Genomic DNA, 20455 nt, shown 5'->3' on the forward strand with positions numbered 1-20455 from the left:
GACATATGCATCTTAGACTATGAAATTATATGTAACTGTATGATAAATCATTTTCTGCTCTAGCTTACCCTTTGCTTGTTTGATTGTTATGTCTCTTTTTGAGATGATCATCAATTTATTGATGTGAGCAGATGCAAGAACTCCCCGTGGTCGTCAGGGTGATGGAGATTCCGCTGCCTAGATCATCTTGGATCAGATCCTGTTTTGTCTGAGTATTCTTTAGGGCTATGGCCCATGTAATATCTTGCTCGCTCTTTGGATGTTTATTTAAGTACTGTGTAACTTGTATCTGGTTTAGTCTATGACATCGTGGTGTGCCTTAATACTTCATTTTAAGTGCCTTGGATACTGTAAGGAGTAGTATTTATACTCCAGGACTTTGTCTCTTATATTATCTGTATGATATTTTCTTTAATTAGGGATTAATTAAATGGAGTGTTATTAAAATGAAAGAAAAAAAAATCATTGATAAAAAGAGTAAAGGAACCAAAATTATAATTTTACCTAAAACTTAATTTTAAGAAATAAATACAATACTATGGATGGAGAAAATAGTTTCGATAGAAGTTAATGATGACATATGGTTTAGTGCGCGTACCTGTAAGGTATCCTTCAATTCGTGATAAATTTCCTAAAATAATAAAAAGAAAATATTTATATAAAGATAAACATGTAAATTAAAATATTATATTATTTACATATAAAATAACTTTTAGAAGCAGTATTATCATTTAATTTAATATTTAATTATGTACAAACGACTTGAAAGCTTATCTCGAAATTAATATAATTTTATCTATGATTTTCAGCATTGGCCATGTTTTAGGAAATTAGTACATCTTAAAAAATTTACAAGAAATAAATAAGCCGTGTTTTAGAACATTCATAATAAAAAAAAAGTTCAAAAATATAATTTTGCTTTCTATTTTTCTAAACTGAGGTTTTGTTTAGCAATATAATTTTTTTAATTTTAAGAATATAAAAAAGTTAAATCTTAACACCAACCCTATAGGTTTTTCTACCTTCAGGTAAATTTTTGAAAACAAAAATTAGTAAATTTTAAAACAATTACTAGAAATAAATAAATAGTGTTTTAGAACCTAGATTGTTTATAAACAGATTGCATTAAAAAAATCTGTTTTCTATTTTTTTTTTAAAATGAAGTTATATTTCACAATATATATTTTTTTTAAATATAAGAAAGGAAAGTCTGAACACCTTCACCACGTTATCGCAATGATGTTTTGAAACATAATTGTTTTTAATCAAAACACAATTTATTGAAATTTATATTTCTAAATTTTGTCCATTTTATAAAAATTAGAAATTTTAAAATAAATAATGATGAAATGAACACGATAAGATTAGGAAGGACGAGGCATAGGTAGAAGAACAACTCTCACCGCAATTCCGGATATAGAAGTGGAACATATCACAATCGGTGCATTGAAGTTGTTGTGTGGTTTGATTGAAGGCGCAAGACATACCCTTTCCACACTGATCCCAACAAGCAAGTCGTAACCAAGTCAACCAAAACCCTTCTTCAAGAGATTTGAGGATAACAGCACAGGAGTCCTTCCTGTCATGTGTCCAGTTTGCGAAGGTAGCAACCTTCAATCTGCACCCGACCTTCACGTCCATCCCTGTAAATACCGCCGGAAACCCCTCAGCGGTAACCCCGCCAACCAGAACGGCGTAGATATGGCCCCCGGAATCACAACCGTCGGCTTTCACTTCCACATATCGAGGATCATCACTCACTCCATTACTGCAGTTCAGAAACACTACTTTTGCAGGCTTATACTTATACTCCTCCCCAAACACATACTTCTCCCCAGACATAGCCAGCGGATCATAATCAAATCCACTGAAATTTCGTGTGCACAAGAAATAGCGAGGAAAAGAGCAAGAAGTGTCCTTCACAACGCCCGGATCAATCAGCCGGATTTGATACCTATCGTAATTGATTTCCTCCACAAAGTATTTCCCTGAAAACAGAGTAAACAGTGTTCTGTTATTCACGCACTCAAATTCGTACCCGGGAAGGCCGCAACCGCGAGGGTCGTTTTTCAGTCGGAATGGATATCTTATGTCGCGAATTTCGCCGCACGAAGAAGATGGACAGGAGGTGCGATGCTTGGCACTGCAAGTTTGGTGAAATAGCACAAGAATGGTGGCAACAGAGACAACCACCGATTGTGCGCAGCGACTGCAACAAGGTAAGACAGCCATTGTTACCTCATCTCCTCAAATCGGACAAAATGATGCTTAAATATTAGCACAGGCCGGATGCCTCAAACTATTAATCAAGGTTAAAATAGTTTTTGTCCAATTTTTGTCACATTTTATCAAATAAATCCTAAATTTGGTTTTCTAAATTTGGTTTTGTATTTCATGAAGAGCAACGGTCACGTGTCACTTTGTGATTTCTTTGAATTTTTTTTTAAATGTTCATGTGCTAATCCAGTCACGTGTCAAAATCAATGTTCTATATTCAATTTGGTCCTTATATTTGTTAATTTTGTTAGTCCCATTTTTATTTAAAATTAACCAATTTTGTTAGTTCCTATCAATGTGACCAAATTTAATTTTTATATCAAAGTTATAATGATGTGAATTTTAATATATTATATAAAAATATTCAATAAAAAATGTAAATTTTAATATAAAAAATAAATTTGGTTTCAATTTGGAGAGGGATCAAATTGATTCAGGTTAACAAAAATTAGGACTAAATTAAACAAAAATAACAAATATAGGGACCAAATTGAATATAGAACATTGATTTTGACACATGGCATGTTGTTGGGTTGACATGTGGATATTTAAAAAAAATTAAAAAAATTGAAAAAAATTAAAATAAAAAAATTCAATTTTTTTTTTAAAAAAATCACGAAGTGACACGTGACTGTGACTGTGACTGTGACTGTCACTGTTCATGGTCGTTAATGATATAAACGATGTTAGCAAAAATGATCCAATTGAACAAAATTGACGAAAATTGAGATATATTTAAACATAAAACCAAAATTAGGACTTATTTAACAAAAGTTAACGAAAATTGGGACCAAAAAATTATTTTAACCAATAAAGATACTTTGTGTTTTAAATTGATTATGGTGACACAAAATTTATATATGTGTGTCTCTACTTATATCCCGTTTACCACTCTTTATTTAAATTACTAAAATAATTTTTAATTCATAATATAATTTAAAAAAAAATTTAACATTTAATTTAATAACTTATATTTCAGTCATACGTTTAATTATTATTTTTCTACAATTACTTAATATTTTTAGTTGTTATTTGATGCTTTTAATGATTGAAACACATAAAAAGATCCACCTGCAAAAGCTCTTTGATGCTGCAAACGCTCTTTGATGCTAAAGTCAATAAGATTTTGTAGTTATTTTCTACGTCATGGTTCTAACATTTCTCACGATAGCTCACCAATCTCATCTTTTCTTTTTACCACTTTTCATTGCATAACACGTGTTACCATCCTTTCCATTTCCCTTTACACGTCACTTCATGTTCTCCTTTCTCTTATATCTTACCTCTATATATTTCATTAACCTCTCCAAATAATGAAAAATGAGTATATATTAATCATTTATTATACATAATAAATGCATTTCATAAATAAGTGAATTGTATCATGATAATTTTTAATAACTAATATATTTAAATTATTAACAAAACTAATTATAAATTATCAAGAAAATTATTCTTTAAAATCTCTTCAAAAAATTTAAAAGATGAAATTAATTTTTAAAGATAAGAGTATAAATTAAAATTGAAACTATAGAATAACACATTGAGAATATTAAGAAGTCATAAAAGAGTATGAGCATAACTTGTACAAAATGAGTGATTCCAAAAACTAGTGATTAGGCATGTTTGTATCAACATTCACATTAGAACTAGTTGAATCACTCCATGAGTTGATTGTACCATCATGTTCTAATATTTCATGAAGATAAAAAGAAGGTTTGGGAGGAATTTCAAGAGTTTCAACTTTTCCTTCAAGCATCTCTACAACCTTGCTCATTGATGGACGATCACTTGGTTTGAATTGTATACACCAAAGTGCAACTATGAACATTTTTTTCATCAAAATCTTATCCGTTTCTGAAGCATCTTTCATGTCAATATCTTTCTCTTCTTTAAATTGATCATGGATCCAAAATGGAAAATAATGTTGGCTTGAATGTTCCGCAAGAGGATTTGAATTTTTCCTCCTACTTGCCATTTCCATCAAAAGCATTCCAAAACTATAAACATCGGCTTTATAAGAAACTCCACCTACATTTTTGTAGAATAATTCTGGAGCCATGTAACCCAATGTTCCTCTTATTGCAGTCAAAATAATGGATCCATCCTTTGTAGGATACAACTTTGCAAGCCCAAAATCTGAAACCTTTGGAGTAAAGTTATCGTCTAAAAGAATATTATGAGGCTTAATATCGAAATGTAAAATTTGCACATCACAACCTCGATGTAAATATGTTATCCCATGAGCAATTCCAAGAGATATTTCATAAATCTTCTCATAACTTAGAAGAACACTTCCTTCTTTAGAGAAAATATATTTATCCAATGACCCATTAGACATGTATTCATAAATCAAGCCACGATTTTTTCCTTCAACACAATATCCAATAAGACCTACTACATTCACATGATGTATTCTTCCGATGCTAGCTACTTCATTAACAAACTCTTGTCCATTATTCTTAGATTTGCTCAACATCTTTACTGCAACATCTAACCCACTTCGAAGCTTTCCTTTGTACACACAACCAAAACCTCCTTCTCCTAACTTCACTTTAAAACCTCTAGTTATTTTCTTGACCGTTTTGTACTCGTATCTAATTGGATTTATATTGTTGTCTAACAAAAACTTTTCAATGTTTTCAAACATTGAAAAATGTCTTTTACGCCATTTATAGATGATTAGCACTAGAAAAAGTAGGACTATGAATAAATATCTAGCTGCTATAAATATTGGTAGAATTACATCGCCTATAAATTCTCCCTCAATATTCCAATACGGTGATGATCGTTTGACGATTTTTATTGTATGAAGAAATCCTGTCAATTTAAGATTAATTCAAAATTTGAAGTGTATGAAAAAAAACATATAAATTGATGAAATAAATAAGCTGATTCATGGAAAACTGAACTAATTTAATATATTGAGTAACTTAGTAAAGGGAGAAATAAATAACTTCCATTACCTTTTATAATACCAACAAAAAAACCTGCAAAAAAGAAAAACTGCTTAAATAATAATAAAAAAATATGCATAACATCAAGACAAAAGAACACTTAATATTAAAAACTTGTGATACAAATATTGCACAAATATAATGTATTATTTAAATATGTATAAATGTTAATCCAATATATTCTATAAAGAAATTGTTGTCGAATATTACCTTAAATTCATATCACTATATTAAATGTTATATTTAATATTTAATATAGTATATGAATTTTCACATTTTTATTTAAACTTGACACATTCAAATGAAAATAAAGTAATATCAATGATTTGAATATATAATTTTATTATTTTTAACCTATACCATTGTATAAAAGAAATTCAATATAAGATTTTTTTTTAATAATGATCAATTTTAGTGATAAAAAATAATTAGTTATCATGATGACAAATTTAGATACCAATTTATAAACTAAAAAATATTTGTAGTTAAAATAGTCTCAAAATTATAATTGATCTCTATACTGATGGGTAAAATTGTTTTTATTATGAGTTGGTCTAAATTGGTCACTAACATTAGCTACTAAGATTTTAACTACCAAAGAAATTAGTCTCTAAATTAGTCTCTAATTAAAAAATTGGTGTTCAAATATATTTTTATCACTAAAATTAATCATTACTTAAGAGTTTTCTTGTAGTAATTGTATACATATTTATTTTTCATTTTATCATTTTAGTATGTAATTATATTTCTACAATAAAATAATTATTTATCAATTTTGCCTTTTTTTTTTTAAATTTAACCCTTGTTTCGAATTTGATATATATATTTTTAATTTTATTGATGTTTTAAACTAGAATAACTATCCATAATAAAAATAATTATTTATATTTAAATAAAAAAATATCTACAATACCATTTTAAAAGTTATTTATATTTAATTTTATAATTGTACTTTTATTATTCTTTATTATCATAGAAAGATATAAATATATATGCACCTAATGTGTTTCTACTAGTATTATAAGGAGTTTCCCAAGTGAAAATGAAACCTTAAAAAAATGTGAATAAGATAAGTAAAAATAATTAAAAGTTGAAAAAAAATTGTGATAATATAGTTAATTAATTATTATTAAATTAAATTAAATTAATTTGTTTAAATCATATAAGAAAAAAAATATTTGTTTAACTATATATAATAATTTGGTGACACGTTCTTATTCTTTGTAAAATTCTCAATTATTTTAATATTAAAAGGTTTAATGTATTCATGAGTTTATAAATTTGATTATTTTGCACGGTGATGATTGATTGTATTTAGAATTGGACTATTTCATAAATTTGACATGTTAATTCATGTTTGAATGATCTTATTTGATTTGTTTTGACTAGGAGAATTTAGCATTAGAGCAATGGAACAAATTGGCACCCTCTACCATGTGGTAAAACTGTTTTGAATCATTGTATTGAGAAAAGGATACCAATTTGAAGCCTGGTCAGGTCCAAGTTCACAACATCATAAAATGGAGTTGTTATCAACTGATACAACGTTGAGCGAGGGCATTGTGGTGCTGAGTGCCACTTATGCTAAGAAGTTTGGTGTTGAGTGTTGGCTTTGTACCCCTGAGTGCTAGGTTTGCTTAGAGGTTTGTGCTGAGCAGCATTAGAGTTGTGCTGAGCGCCACTTTTTGTGAGAAGAATGGCGTTTTTGCATGTTTGACCTGTTTGACTATTTTTGAATGTTAGTAATTGATACGAAAATGTTGTGAAGGACTTTTTAATGTCATGACTATGAATTGTTATGAGTTTAAGGTGAAATTATTATGTGTATGTATGATGATGATGATGTTTGAGGAATTTCAAGGAGAAATTCCTTCTAGTGATGGTTGTGGTGGTATTGTTAGTATATCTTTGACATGAGGAGGTCCAAGAAGGAGGTACTTGAACTTTAATAGATATTCACACTTAAGTATAACAGGTAGTAGACCTGTCATTTTAACCCATAACCCATGGGTCGACCCTAGCCCTCTTTAAAACTAAATCTCATTTCAATGACCCATCTAATGAGGGGCTTTTTAAAAGTCTCAAGTCCCAAAAGCCTTGACTGAAGTGGGTTGGGACAGGATTAGTGTGGGTTTAGCCCCTTTTCAATAAAAAGTCATTTTCTCTCTGGATATTGAAAGTCTCTTAAACTTCTTCTTCTCATCCGCAACACCTTGCCAAAGTCTTCATTCCTTCTTTCCAAGGCCTCCCCAATGACCGTCGTCGAAGCCGCCTCTTTCACAAAGCTTGCAGACACCAACACCCTCTCTACACGGTTGTTGGAGTTCTGCTCCGCTGCGCACCTTCTCTGCTTTCCGGAGGTACGTCCAAGCCTCCAGAAACACACCAAAGATGAGAATTTTCAAACCTACATCGACGATCAGAACTTCACCAACTATGGAAACAATAGAGTAGACGGAATCGACACCTTCAAGAACTACTCCAACGACATCTTCAGCACTCCGTTCAACGCTTTCTGTGGATACAGTCGCGGATCCATTGACCACAAAGAAAGCTTCACCGGCTATGCCAGCGGCACCAACGTTGCCGACCAGAGCTTTAACACGTACGACTCCAAGAGTGCCAAGGAAGGCTCTAGCAACTTCAAAAATTACTCTAGTAATTCGAACGTTGCTAAACTGTGATTCGTCGCCTACTCCGACAACACGTCAATAGGAAGCAGTCGTTCTCCAACTACAATGAGGACTCAAACGCAGGCGATCAGACATTCCAGGGCTATGGTATGAACTCCTTTGCAGCCAAAAACGACTTCACATGTTATGGAACAGAGTCCAACGTCGCCTCCTCTAGCTTCACCAACTACGGAAAGAAAGGCACAGGTGGCAATAGTATGTTCACCAACTACGGCGTTAACATCAATGATCCCCAAGAGAAATTCCAAAGCTATGGCGGTGGAACCGTTGGTGAGACGCACAACTTTGCCAACTATAGGGACCAAGCTAATGTAAGAGACTAAAAAACAGTGAAGATGCATACGGTGTTCTGTTGTGTTTTTTATTCAATTTTTTTCAATTATTTTTTATATTCAAAATGATTTTTTTTTTCTGAGAAAAAGGCCCATGAGCTAGCCCTATCCCACAGGGCTTTTGTGGGCTTTTTGGCCCTGTGGGCCTTTTCAATGAAGGGCTTTTCTAGCCCCAACCCATGTAGGGCAGGGCCAAACCAAGAGAAGTGGGTCAATTTGACAAGTCTAATAGCAGAATAGGTTACATTGCAGGGGGTCCTATGCATTGGATCATTTTGGTCCTAGGCACGAAGGGGACTTACCGTGTGTAAGACCTGAGAAAAATAAATAAATAAATATTTATTTAATAAATGCGAGGGTGGAAATCTCTATATTAAATAATGTAGAGAGAGAAGATAAGGAATTGTTCTAGTTCAAGTGGTTGAGGGTACTTGATTATATGAAAGGACTTGGGATTTCGTTATATTGAGCTGTTTAGAGTTTTTTTTTTTTCTAAATAAAGCGCACTTAATATTATTCTTATTATTAATTTTATTTTATTTTTACCATTATTACTATTATTATTATTATTATTATTTTCTTTTACTATTATTATTACAATTACTATCATTTTTATTTATTTATTTATTTATTTTATTTGTATTTTTATTATTATTATTATGTTGATTATTATTATTAATTTCATTTTATTTTATAATTATATTTATTAGTATTATTATTTTATTTTATTTTACTATTATTTTATTATATTATTTTTATTATCATTGTTATTTTTTATTGATTTTATTATCATTATTATTGTTTTATTTTATCATTATTATTTTATTTTATTAATATCACTGTTTTATTATTATTGCTTTATTTTATTTTATGATTATCTTCATTTTTATTATTATTTTTATTTTTAAAATTTCGTTTTATTATTATTATTATTTATATTAGTATTATTATTATTTTTATTACTATTTTTATTTTTATTATTTATTATTATTAAATATATTATTATTATTCTCATTTTATTTTATTTTATAATTATCTTTATTATTATTATCATTATTTTATTTATTTTATTTTACTATTATTTTATTATTATTGTTATTATTATCATTGTTTTGTTTTATTGATGATTTCATTATTATTATTATTGTTTTATTATTATTACTTCATTTTATCATTATTATTAATATTTTATTATTATTATTATTATTATTATTATTACTTTATTTTATTAACATTACTGTTTTATTATTATTGTTTCATTTTATTTTATTATTATTTTCATTATTATAATTTTTATTTTTAAAATTTCATTTTATTACTCTTATTAATATTATAATAATCATTATTATTATATTTATATTATTATTATTATTATTTTGTTATTATTTTATTATTATTATTATTATTTTTACTATTATTATTTTTATTATTATTACTATTATTATTTTGATTTTATAATTATCTTTATCTTTATTAATTATTATTATTTTTTTTTATTTTATTTACTATTATTTTATTATTATTTGTATTATTATCAATGTTTTATTTTATTTATGATTTTATTATCATTATTATTTGTTATTATTGTCTTATTTTTATTATTTTATTATTATTGATTTATCTTATTATTTTATCTTATTAGTATTATTGTTTTCCTATTAACGTTTCATTTTATTTTTTTATTATTATTTGTATTATTTCGTTTTATTATTATTATTATTATCATTATTGTTATTATTGTTGTGTTTTTTATTATTATCATTATTATTGTTTGATTGTCTGTGCGATATTTTGGGGCAATGGTTATATATTCTCCCTGCTTTTGTATATTGTTTGGTTGTTTAAGATTGTGTTGGACTATGATCCAGTCATGTGATTATGATTGGATAAGCATATCTCATGTTATGGATTGTATGTATAGTGCTTGGGGTTCTTTGGAATTTGCTTCAAAGTGCCAAAAACCAGTAGTAGTGACGCTACTGGTGTGGCGCCTAGCGACTTGGGGTGTGCTGCTTGGCGACTTGGGATGGGCTGTCAGGTGACAAGGGAAAACCAGAGAAGCTTGGAACGCATGGCACTTGGCGGAAAATGCGATCCCGCTAGGCGGAAAAGATCTGGTAGAGGCTTTGGAGAGCGTATGGCACCTAGCGGCGTGAGGTGACTACTAGGCGGTGACAGTGCGACAGGGCTTTGGTATGGTGCGTTGCGCCTGGCGGTGTGAGATGCCCGCCAGGCGGTCTGGAACCAGGCTCTGCCTTGCGACGCGAGAGGCGCGCCAGGCGGTTTTGGGGCAGAGTTGGTGCGCTAGGAAGGATTTCTACACAACTTGAGGTGATGTTCATGATGCGATGCTTTGGCTGGGGCCCAGTTACGAGTGTATCTTGTATTGGGATAACACATGGCCTTTCTAGGTTGTAGCCTAGTGGTTTAGGAAGTCCAGTGGAGTGTGCCAAATTGTGGCTCGTACGACGAGGTTTCAGATGATTGCCCTCTTCAGTGCATCTAATTGAGTTTGGTATAGTCTGGGGACAACTACGGACTCCTGTTCGTTTTGGGGAACTCCACTTGGTGTTGCGATGTGAGGCCGTGGCAAATTTATTCCCGTGTGTGGACTATTAGGTGATGGCCTGTAGTCGGAGGGGCGAGTAGACACTCGTGCAGCAAAGATCGATCAGTGGACTCACCAAAGGGTGTAGAATCAATAGACATCTAACGAAAGGGTTGAAAGCCGAGGAACTGAGAAAAAGGGAAATTTGCTAACACGTTTTATAGTTTTGAGATGCTTTACTTAATGTAATGTTTTATTTGTTTATTTACATGAGCTCACCGTATCTGTGTGTGTTTGGCGATGATTATGTAACTTGTTACATGGGAGCAGGGATTGATGCAGGTGAGCAGGTGGATGCGTAGAGACGGAGTGGGAAACACTTATGAATTATTTGTATTAGTTTTATAAACATTTTATAGTTGTAATACTTGAACGCCGCGAGTTTATTTTAGTTTGGCGCGTTGAAATAAAAGTTTTAAATTTTCCCGCGTTTAGGGAAAAGGAATTATCATAAATGCGATTTTATACTTATATCCCTATTTTAATTATTTAAATTAGTAATATCCAACCGGGATGTTATAGTGTGTGGTTGGATGATAACCTCTTGAGGTCAAACTCTATAGAGCTTGGAAACCACCACAGGTTCACACCTACATTGGGTCTGACATCATTGGCATGTATTTGGATAATTGAGTTAGTGTCAACTATTTGTGCGTGTATATGTATTCCCATATGGTAATCTTGCTTAGTAATATTTAATATGCTTTAATTGTGTAGGATAACTCTTTTATACACTAGCTTACCCTTTTTTGTTTTTTGTGTTGTATTTGTGGTTTGCCTATTTGTTTTGCGATGATCACCTATTCGATGGGATCAAACGAAATTGTAGGTTTAGAAGCACCTCTAGAAGATAAAGAATCATCGATTAGAGTATATGAAAGGTCATAAAGTAAGTGGTTAGTTTTGTATGCTTGTTAGTTTAGTTCGAGTGAATAAATGATATATTTTTATAGTCTCATCTTTTGTAAGACTATATTAATATACTTTATACATTATTTATACATTAGATCAATTGTTTTGAACACTGAGATTAAATGTTCTATTGTATTAGTTTTAAACTATTAATCTTATCATAACATATAAATTAACAATATAGTAGTTTTAAAAACTCTATTTTTATAAATGAAACTTAAATTTAATTAATAAATATAATAATATTTATACGATAAATAATAAAATAATATCAGAACTAAAAACGAAATAAAATATAGAATAACTATTTTTGTGGCTTAAAAATATTAAAATTTAAAATGAAAATAATTTAAGAAATCATTTTTTGTTATATAATTGAAAAATATATACAAAATATAATATGTTAAAAAGTCAATTTAATAAAAATATGAGTATAACATTTAAATAAATATTAAATTTGATCTCAATTCAGAGAGAGACAATATTGTTCCATTTCGAAAATACTTTGGGCTAAATTGAATAAAAAAATATATATAGGGACTAAATTGAATACAAGACAATGACACTTTATACTGATATTGACATGTGTCACACCATGAAACCTGACACGTGAATAAAAACAAATTACAAAAAAAAATTAAAAATTAAAAAAATGAAATAAAATAACTACGAATTGACATGTGACACTAACAGTAATGATGTTTCTAAGATATTAATGGATTTCAGTCAATTTTACAAAAATTGAGACTCAATTAAAACAAAAAGCTATGTGGGCGATCGACATGAAACTTTCTAACCAAAATTGGGACTAAAGGAGTAATTACACCTTATATTTACATTGAGATGGATGTTGTTTAATACAAATATGAACGTTTTATGTCTAATCTAGGACGTTTGAAGTAAAAAATATTTTAAACTCATTAATCTATTCTTTTGTTGCAAATGGTGATACAAGATTTTCTATGGTGTTCTACACTATAGGCATCCCTATGTGATTTCATATATTTGTCCCATTTTTTCATAACTAACATTTTTTTTATAAAATTATATCAAATGAATGTAAAAAGTGCATTTCTAAATGGTTTCATCAAGGAAAAACTATATGTAGAACAACTCAGCTGGTTTTGAAGATTCAAAACATCTAGACCATGTTTTTAAACTAAATAACGCCTTATACCGTAAGGAAACTTCTAGAGCTTGGTATGAGAAATTGAGTCTCTTGCTAATTGAGAAGAGTTTTACTAGAGATCACGTAGACACTACAGTATTTAGGAAACACTACTTTGATGAATTCATATTAATACAAATTTATATAGATGATATTATATTTGGTGTCACCAATGAATCATTATGTGAGGTATTTTCAAATCTAATGTAAAATGAGTTTGAAATGAGCATGATTGGAGAGCTAAAATTTTCTTAGGCCTACAAATAAAACAAGCTAAGGAACATGTTTACATCCATCACACTAAATATGTTAAAGAACTACTCACTAAGCTTAACGTGGAAGATGCAAAGGAGATAAAAGCACCAATGCATCCTAATGCATCCTTAGGATTGGAAAAAGAGTCTAAACTAGTGAATCGTATAAATAGAATCAAATGATATAGTCATTGTTATATCTCATTACATTTAGACCTAACATAATGTTTAATTTGTCTGTGTGCTCGTTTTAAGCCAGATCCAAAAAAATAGATATAAATGTTGTTAAAATTATATTTAGATATGTTAAAAAAACTGTTAATCTTGGTCTAGGTATAAGACATAATATTTAGGTCCTTTAAATGCTTGTTTTCAGATTCAACACTTCAAATTCTTGTTAATATAAGACATTCTTAGGTATGTTTAATCATTATTTTCCGAAGGATCCTTTTACAAGACACATCTAAAATTTATAGCAAGACACATAAATTTATAGTCTACAAATTAATTTGTAAAATTTCCCTTTTATGAACTCAAATATAGTTCAAAATAAAAATTAGTTTGAATTCTCATGAGACAATTTAGCGCGCGTACCTGTAAGGTATTCTTCAATTAAAGATAGCGTTCCTAAAATAATAAAAAGAAAATATTTATATAAAGATAAAAATTAGTTAAAATATTATACTATTTACATATAAATTGAAAACTAATTCACTCCAGCTTATCCAAATTTAATTTAGAAGATGCTAAAATTTAGTTCAACCTTAAAAATATATATTCAATATATATATATATATATATATATATATATATATAATATCTAGAAAAGCATTATTATTATTTAAGTTTATATCAATTATATGCTAACCATAATTAAACTTGAAAGCTTATTACGAAATTAATAAAATTTTATGGTTTAATCATATGTCTTTGGTCCCCATTTTTATAAAAAAAATTTCAATTTTGTCCTTTTATTTTTTTTTGTCTCAATTTGGTTCCTTCTGTTAATAGTACAATAACGCCGTTAGAGTAGAGCTGTCAAAATGGGTTAAAACCCGCGAGCCAACCTGGCTTACCACGGGTTTGGGCCGGGTTGGGTTGAAATTTTTTTACAAATTTTAATACTTGTTGATTTTTGACCTGACTCATTTAGAACTTGGCTCATCCGGGTTGAACCCATGGTGAGCAAGGTTGGCTCACCAACCCGTAGATAAAAGGGTCACACAAGTGTTTTTATTTATTTTTATTAAGTTGGGCTTTATATTTGGGTCATGTTAGGTTTTTTTTATCTAATACATAAATAATTTGTATATTTTTTATTTTGGTTTGTATTTGGATTGTATTAAAGTTTATTTAGATTTTAATAAGAATTAAAATTTTTTTTACTGAAAAAAAATAAAAATAAATTTTTTTAATTAAGTAAACCCGTGAGCCAACCCGTGGTGGGCCGGGTCGGGTTCACATTTTTTTGACTCGCTAAAAAGTGAGCTGGGTTGGGTTGGCTCACTAAATCATCAACCCGTGGTGGGTCAAGTTGGGTCGGGCCGGATTACCCGTTTTGACAGCTCTACGTTAGAGGAGTGTCACGTGTTAGTTCATGACTTTTTTTGACCTTTTTTTTATTCTTTAGATTTTTGAATTTAAAAAAAAAATTGTCACGTGTCAAGCTGTCATCATGCCATATGCAGTGACAAAGTGATGTGTCACTTATATGTCATGTGCCATTTCTACTTTCTCAATTTTGTCCCTTTATTTTAATTTTTGTCTCAATTCAGTCTCAATTTTTGTAAAAATTAAGTAATTTTGTCCTTCTCCAAATTGAAATCAAATTTAATTTCTATATAAATGTACACAGATATTTCTATCAAAATTGATATTTCAAATAAATATTTTTAACAAAATTAAGTTCATTTAATTAATATTTACATTGAACTTTATTTAAAATTGTTTTAAAGTTGTTAATAGAAAATAATGTTAATAGAAAAGAAATTCATAAATTATATTGATATTTATTATATCGTACTTTAATATTGGTTTTTAATTTGAGTTTATATTTCAAATAATTGTATATTTTTAAAATGTGTAAAGTTCAATAATTTGTACACAAATGTTTTAATTGGTGTAAAAATAAAAATTGTAAAAATTTTAAAAATAATTTTAACTAGTTCATGTAACAATAAAAAACATAATAAATTTAAAGATTGAAAACAATTTTAAGTAAAGTTGAATGTGAAACACAAATTTAAATAAACTTAGTTATTTAAAAATATATAATAAAAATATTAATTTGAATAAAAATATCAAATTTAATAAAAATATTTGTATAACATTTATATAAAAATTAATTTTTGTTTCAATTTGGAGAGGGACAATATTACACTATTTTTACAAAAATAGAAACTAAATTGAGACAAAAATTAGAATACAGGTACCAAATCGAGATGGAAGAGATGACACCTGACATAATATTGACACGTGATATTATCACTGTCACATCACTCTTCACTGCCATGTGGTACGACGAAAGCTTGACACGTGACAATTTTTTTATTTTTTAAAATAATTCAAAAAATAAATAAAAAATAAAAAAAATTAATAAAAAATTCAAAAAGAAAATCAAAAAATCTGGGAACCGACACGTGACATTCCATTTAACGTTGTTACTGTATCACTAACGGAAATGACTAAATTCAGATCAAATTTTCCAAAATAGAGACCAAATTAAAATAAAAACAATAGCGAAACTAAATTGAGATTTTATTATAAAAATGGGACCAAATGTATAATTAAACCAAATTTTATCTAGGATTTTCTATATTGGCCGTATTTTAGGAAATTAGTATAGTTTACTAAATTTACAAGAAATAAATAAGATGTGTTTTAAAACATAAAGTCTTAATAAAAGAAGGTTTTAAAATATAATTTTACTTTCTATTTTTCTAAACGGAGGTTTTGTTTTAAAATATATATTTTTTATTTTAAAAATACAAAAAATTGGAATCTTAACACCTTAAAGTATTTATCTTTTTCTACATTCACGTAAATATTTTTAAACAAAAATTAGTAAATTTAAAAAAACTGAAAATAAATAAATAGTGATTTAGAACATCGATTTTTTTATAAACAGATTGCTTTAAAAAAATGTTTTCTATATTTTTTGTTTTAAAGTGAAGTTATGTTTCAAATATGATTTCTTTTTAAAAAATATAAAAAAAAGGGAAGATTGAACATTTACTGGAATTAAATAAATAGTAATTTAGAAACATAAATTTTTTTATAGATTTAATTATATTTTGAGTCCTAGATAAATTCGAAACTTTCAATTAAAATTTTAAAACTTTTCAATTATGTATCTGTTGTTAGGATTGATATTTTAAGATTTACGGGTATTTATATGAGGTGAGAGTTATCTTACAATGTGATTCTGCTTAATGTCGGACTACACAATACTTGATTACAAAAGACTTTAAGGATGAAGATCTCCATCAAAGATTTATTATACTTAAACGAAAATTATTCTTAAACCAAATTCAAAATATAAAATTAAAAATAAAAAATTAAAAGAAAAAATATAAAATATAAAATATAAAATTAGATAATTAGATAATAATAAAAATATTAAATTATTAAATATAAAATAAAATAATTTGATAATTTTTTAATTAACTATTTTCACCGTAAATATTTCCATATTTTATAATTAAGTCATTATAAATTTATAAAATTATATAATTATGAAATTATGAAATTATAAAATTACAAAAATAAAAAAATTACGAAATGGTAAGATTGAAAAGTATAAATTTTGAAATTATGATATTATGTCATTATAAAATTAAAAGGAGGTAGAATATAAAAATATGAATTGTAAAATTAGATAATTAAAAATTATGAAATCAAATTATAGAATTATATTTATATTTTATATTTAATAATTTAATTATTATCAAATTTTATAATTTTATATCATATATATTAATTTTATAATTTTAATTTGTTTTAAAAATAAATTTCGATAAATACAATAAATTCTTGAAGGAAATCCTCATCATTAAAATCTTTTAATATTATATGATTTAGTATAATATGGTCAAATTTAAGCAAATGACAATCTAAAATAATTGTCGCGTCAAATAGTTAACAATAAAATATAAAAACAAATACTCATTTGAAAAATTTTAATATTTAAAAGAGTTAATAGACTATTAAAATTTACTAACTCATTTGAAAATTTTTAAATTTATTATAAAATAAGACATAATTAAGCTTCTTTTATAACCAGATTACTTTAAAATATATATATATATATATATATATATATATATATATATATATATATATATATATTCTATTTTCTATATATATATATATATATATTTTTTTTTTTTAAAAATGAAGTTATGTTTCACCCTTTAATTTTTTTTTTTAAATATAAGAAAGGGAAGACTGAACACCTTCACCACGTTATGGAAAGTGATGTTTTGAAACACAAATTGGTTAATCAAAACACAATTTATTCATATTTGTAGTTTTAAAATTTACCCATTTTATAAAATTTAAATATTTAAAAATAAATAATGATAAATGAACATGAGAGGCAGAAGAACAAATCTCACCACAATTGCTGCCATAGTAGTTCATCCTAAGACAACCAATGCACTGAATTTCTTGTGTGGTTTGATTGAGGATGCAAGAGATACCATTTCCACAGTGATCCCTACAAACAAGTGGTAACCAAGTCAACCAAAATCCCTTTTCCAGAGATTTAAGGATATCAGCATAGGAAACGTTCCTGTTATCTGTCGACTCTCTATAGGAAACACCATGTGTCCAGTTTGCGAAGGTAGCAACCTTTAAACTGCACCCTGCCTTCACGTCCATCACTGTAAATTCCGGATGAAACTTCTTACCGCGATCCACAACGGCGTAGATATAGCCTCCGGAATCACAACCGCCGGATTTCACTTCCACATATCGAGGATCATCACTCACTCGATCACTACAATTTAGAAACACCACTTTTGCAGGCTCATACACATTCTCCCCAAACGCTACTTTGGCAGTCTCAGACTCATAGTCCTCCCCAGACAACGTAGCCAGCAGATCATCGTCATATCCACTGAAATTTTGTGTGGATAAGAAATAGCGAGGAAAAGAGCAAGAAGTGTCCTCCACAACACCCGGATCAATCAGTCGGATTTGGTACCTATCGTAATTGATTTCTTCCACAAAGTATTTCCCTGAAAACAGTGTAACTAATGGTCTGTTATTCACGCAATCAAATTCATACTCGGGAAGGCCGCAATCTCGAGGGTCGTCTTTCAGTCGGAATGGATGTTTTATTTCGTGAATTTCGCCGCACGAAGAAGATGGACAGGATGCGCGATGCTTAGCACAGCAAGTTTGGTGGAACAGCACAAGAATGGTGAACACAGAGACAACCACTGATTGCGTGCAGCGATTACAACAAGGTAAAACAGACATTGTTACCTCCGCTCCTCAAATTGGAGAAAATGATACTTAAATATTACCTATGGCCGGACTACCCCAAATTATTAATAAATGATACTGGATTTTTTAAATTGAATATATATATATATATATATATATATATATATATATATATATATATATATATATATATATATATATATATATATATATATATATATCGCTAGTTATATCCCTTTTGTACTCTTCATTTAAATTACATTTTTTTTAAATTTGTCATATAATTTATAAAAATTATATTAATTTTTATTTGATCTTTAATTTAGTAACTTATATTATCATATATTTCATTTTTTGTAATTTTTTTATAATTATTGAATTTTTATTCGTTGTTATTTGATATTTTAATTTTTATTATTATTAATTTTTATTATTTTTTATATTAAATGTAATAACATTCAGTATCGTTATGATATTTAATACTTAATAATATGGTAATTTGTCTATTTGGTTATGACTTTTTTTTATGTAAAAAAATTGTTTAATTAATATTTGGTTGGAGACGGGATAACAAATTCATACCTACCGGATATCAAAATAAAGATGATGGTCATTTGTACTTACTTGTAAGAGAATGAGATAATCAAAGTTATTTCAATTTTGCCCCGTTTTCATTAGTATGCTCAACTAATTATAATAGTAACAAAAAATATTTTACATGTCAAAATGTTGTGTTAGTACTTTTCTTCTTTTTTTTTTCACTTTTCTATGGGTTATATTTCTTATCATAGAGAATAGAATGTCAAAGCGGGACAGGTTCGCTAGTTTGTCGGACCGGCTTGCCAACCCACCATAAAAAAGGTGGGCCATGTTGCAATTCTGAACCCACCAATCTGCCCAACCCGCCTCGCCCGACTAGGGATGATAAAAATATTCATGCCCGCGGATATCCGCGAATAAAATTCGTGATGGATAGTTAATACCTGCGGGTAGCGGGTATTTTAATACCCGCTTATAAACGGGTCGAGTACGTGTATCATATTATCCGTACCCGCGGGTACCCGTTACCCGTAAAAAAATTAAAATTAAAATTTAATTTATATTTTATTAAGTTAAATTTAATTAAAATTAAAATTAGCAGTATATTTTAGGGTTAAATATGTTTTTGGTCCTTCAAGTTTTAGTGAATTTTGGAATTAGTCCCTCATCAAAACTTTATACAATTTAGTCCTTCATCTTTTAAAATGCGTGAATTTAGTCATTTTAACCAAATTTTGTTAAGTTTATCTGACGTTTCAAGCACATTTCATGATAGTATTTAAGTTAAAATTGAAGCAAAAATGTGTCAAACAGTGTAAATAATTTAAATACTATCATGAAATGTGCTTGAAACGTCAGATAAACTTAACAAAATTTGGTTAAAAGGACTAGATTCATGCATTTTGAAAGATGAAGGACTAAATTGGTCAAAAGTTTTGATAAGGGACTAATTCCAAATTTCGCTGAAACTTAAGGGACCAAAAACATATTTAACCCTATATTTTATTATGAAAAATTTAATTATAATTATAATTATAATTTAATTTAATTTAATTTTATATTTTATTTTTATAATTCTATATTAAAAAATTTATAAAATATAAATTTTTTTAAATATTTGCGGGTATCGGGTATCCACGGGTACCCGCGGATTTTAAAAATATCCATGAGTATTTTTTAAGCGGATACCTGGCGGGTAAATGGGCGGGTAGCAGGCAGATTTTTTTTTTTGGCGGGTCGGGTTGCGGGTAGGCACTATCCGTG

General features: G+C 28.4%; 2 protein-coding genes across 3 annotated transcripts; both read right to left on the reverse strand.

Annotated features, from left to right (window-relative positions):
- Positions 1-536: 536 nt before the first annotated feature.
- On the reverse strand, positions 537-2500 carry LOC114195038. The gene is made up of 2 exons (XM_028085435.1): positions 1404-2500; positions 537-631 (listed from the first exon to the last, which is right to left on the reverse strand). The coding sequence occupies exons 1-2, from the start codon at positions 2230-2232 to the stop codon at positions 537-539; spliced, it is 924 nt and encodes a 307-aa protein (XP_027941236.1). The 5' UTR covers positions 2233-2500.
- A 1304-nt stretch (positions 2501-3804) lies between these two features.
- LOC114195319 (LEAF RUST 10 DISEASE-RESISTANCE LOCUS RECEPTOR-LIKE PROTEIN KINASE-like 2.1) lies at positions 3805-18726 on the reverse strand. 2 transcript variants are annotated; one of them, XM_028085739.1, is made up of 4 exons: positions 17818-18726; positions 13796-13828; positions 5244-5267; positions 3805-5097 (listed from the first exon to the last, which is right to left on the reverse strand). In XM_028085739.1, the coding sequence occupies exons 1-4, from the start codon at positions 18683-18685 to the stop codon at positions 3887-3889; spliced, it is 2136 nt and encodes a 711-aa protein (XP_027941540.1). In that variant the 5' UTR covers positions 18686-18726; the 3' UTR covers positions 3805-3886. The 2 variants fall into 2 exon arrangements, with proteins under 2 accessions (XP_027941540.1, XP_027941541.1); XM_028085740.1 differs by lacking the exon at positions 13796-13828.
- Between the last annotated feature and the right edge of the window lie 1729 nt (positions 18727-20455).

This window comes from Vigna unguiculata, chromosome 8 (genome assembly GCF_004118075.2).
Source record: "Vigna unguiculata cultivar IT97K-499-35 chromosome 8, ASM411807v1, whole genome shotgun sequence".
NCBI lineage: Eukaryota > Viridiplantae > Streptophyta > Magnoliopsida > Fabales > Fabaceae > Vigna > Vigna unguiculata.

What these genes read in the sequence shown, in the direction of transcription:
- LOC114195038 (XM_028085435.1), bottom strand. Translation starts at nt 2,232, where the DNA reads ATGGCTGTCTTACCTTGTTGCAGTCGCTGCGCACAATCGGTGGTTGTC. An exon ending in CTTCTATATCCGGAATTGCG is followed by an intron (nt 632 to 1,403) that starts GTGAGAGTTGTT and finishes TTATTATTTTAG; the next exon opens with GAAATTTATCACGAATTGAA.
- LOC114195319 (XM_028085739.1), bottom strand. Translation starts at nt 18,685, where the DNA reads ATGTCTGTTTTACCTTGTTGTAATCGCTGCACGCAATCAGTGGTTGTC. An exon ending in AATTGAAGAATACCTTACAG is followed by an intron (nt 5,268 to 13,795) that starts GTACGCGCGCTA and finishes TCTTTTTTGCAG; the next exon opens with GTTTTTTTGTTGGTATTATA. An exon ending in TTTTGTTGGTATTATAAAAG is followed by an intron (nt 5,098 to 5,243) that starts GTAATGGAAGTT and finishes TTAAATTGACAG; the next exon opens with GATTTCTTCATACAATAAAA.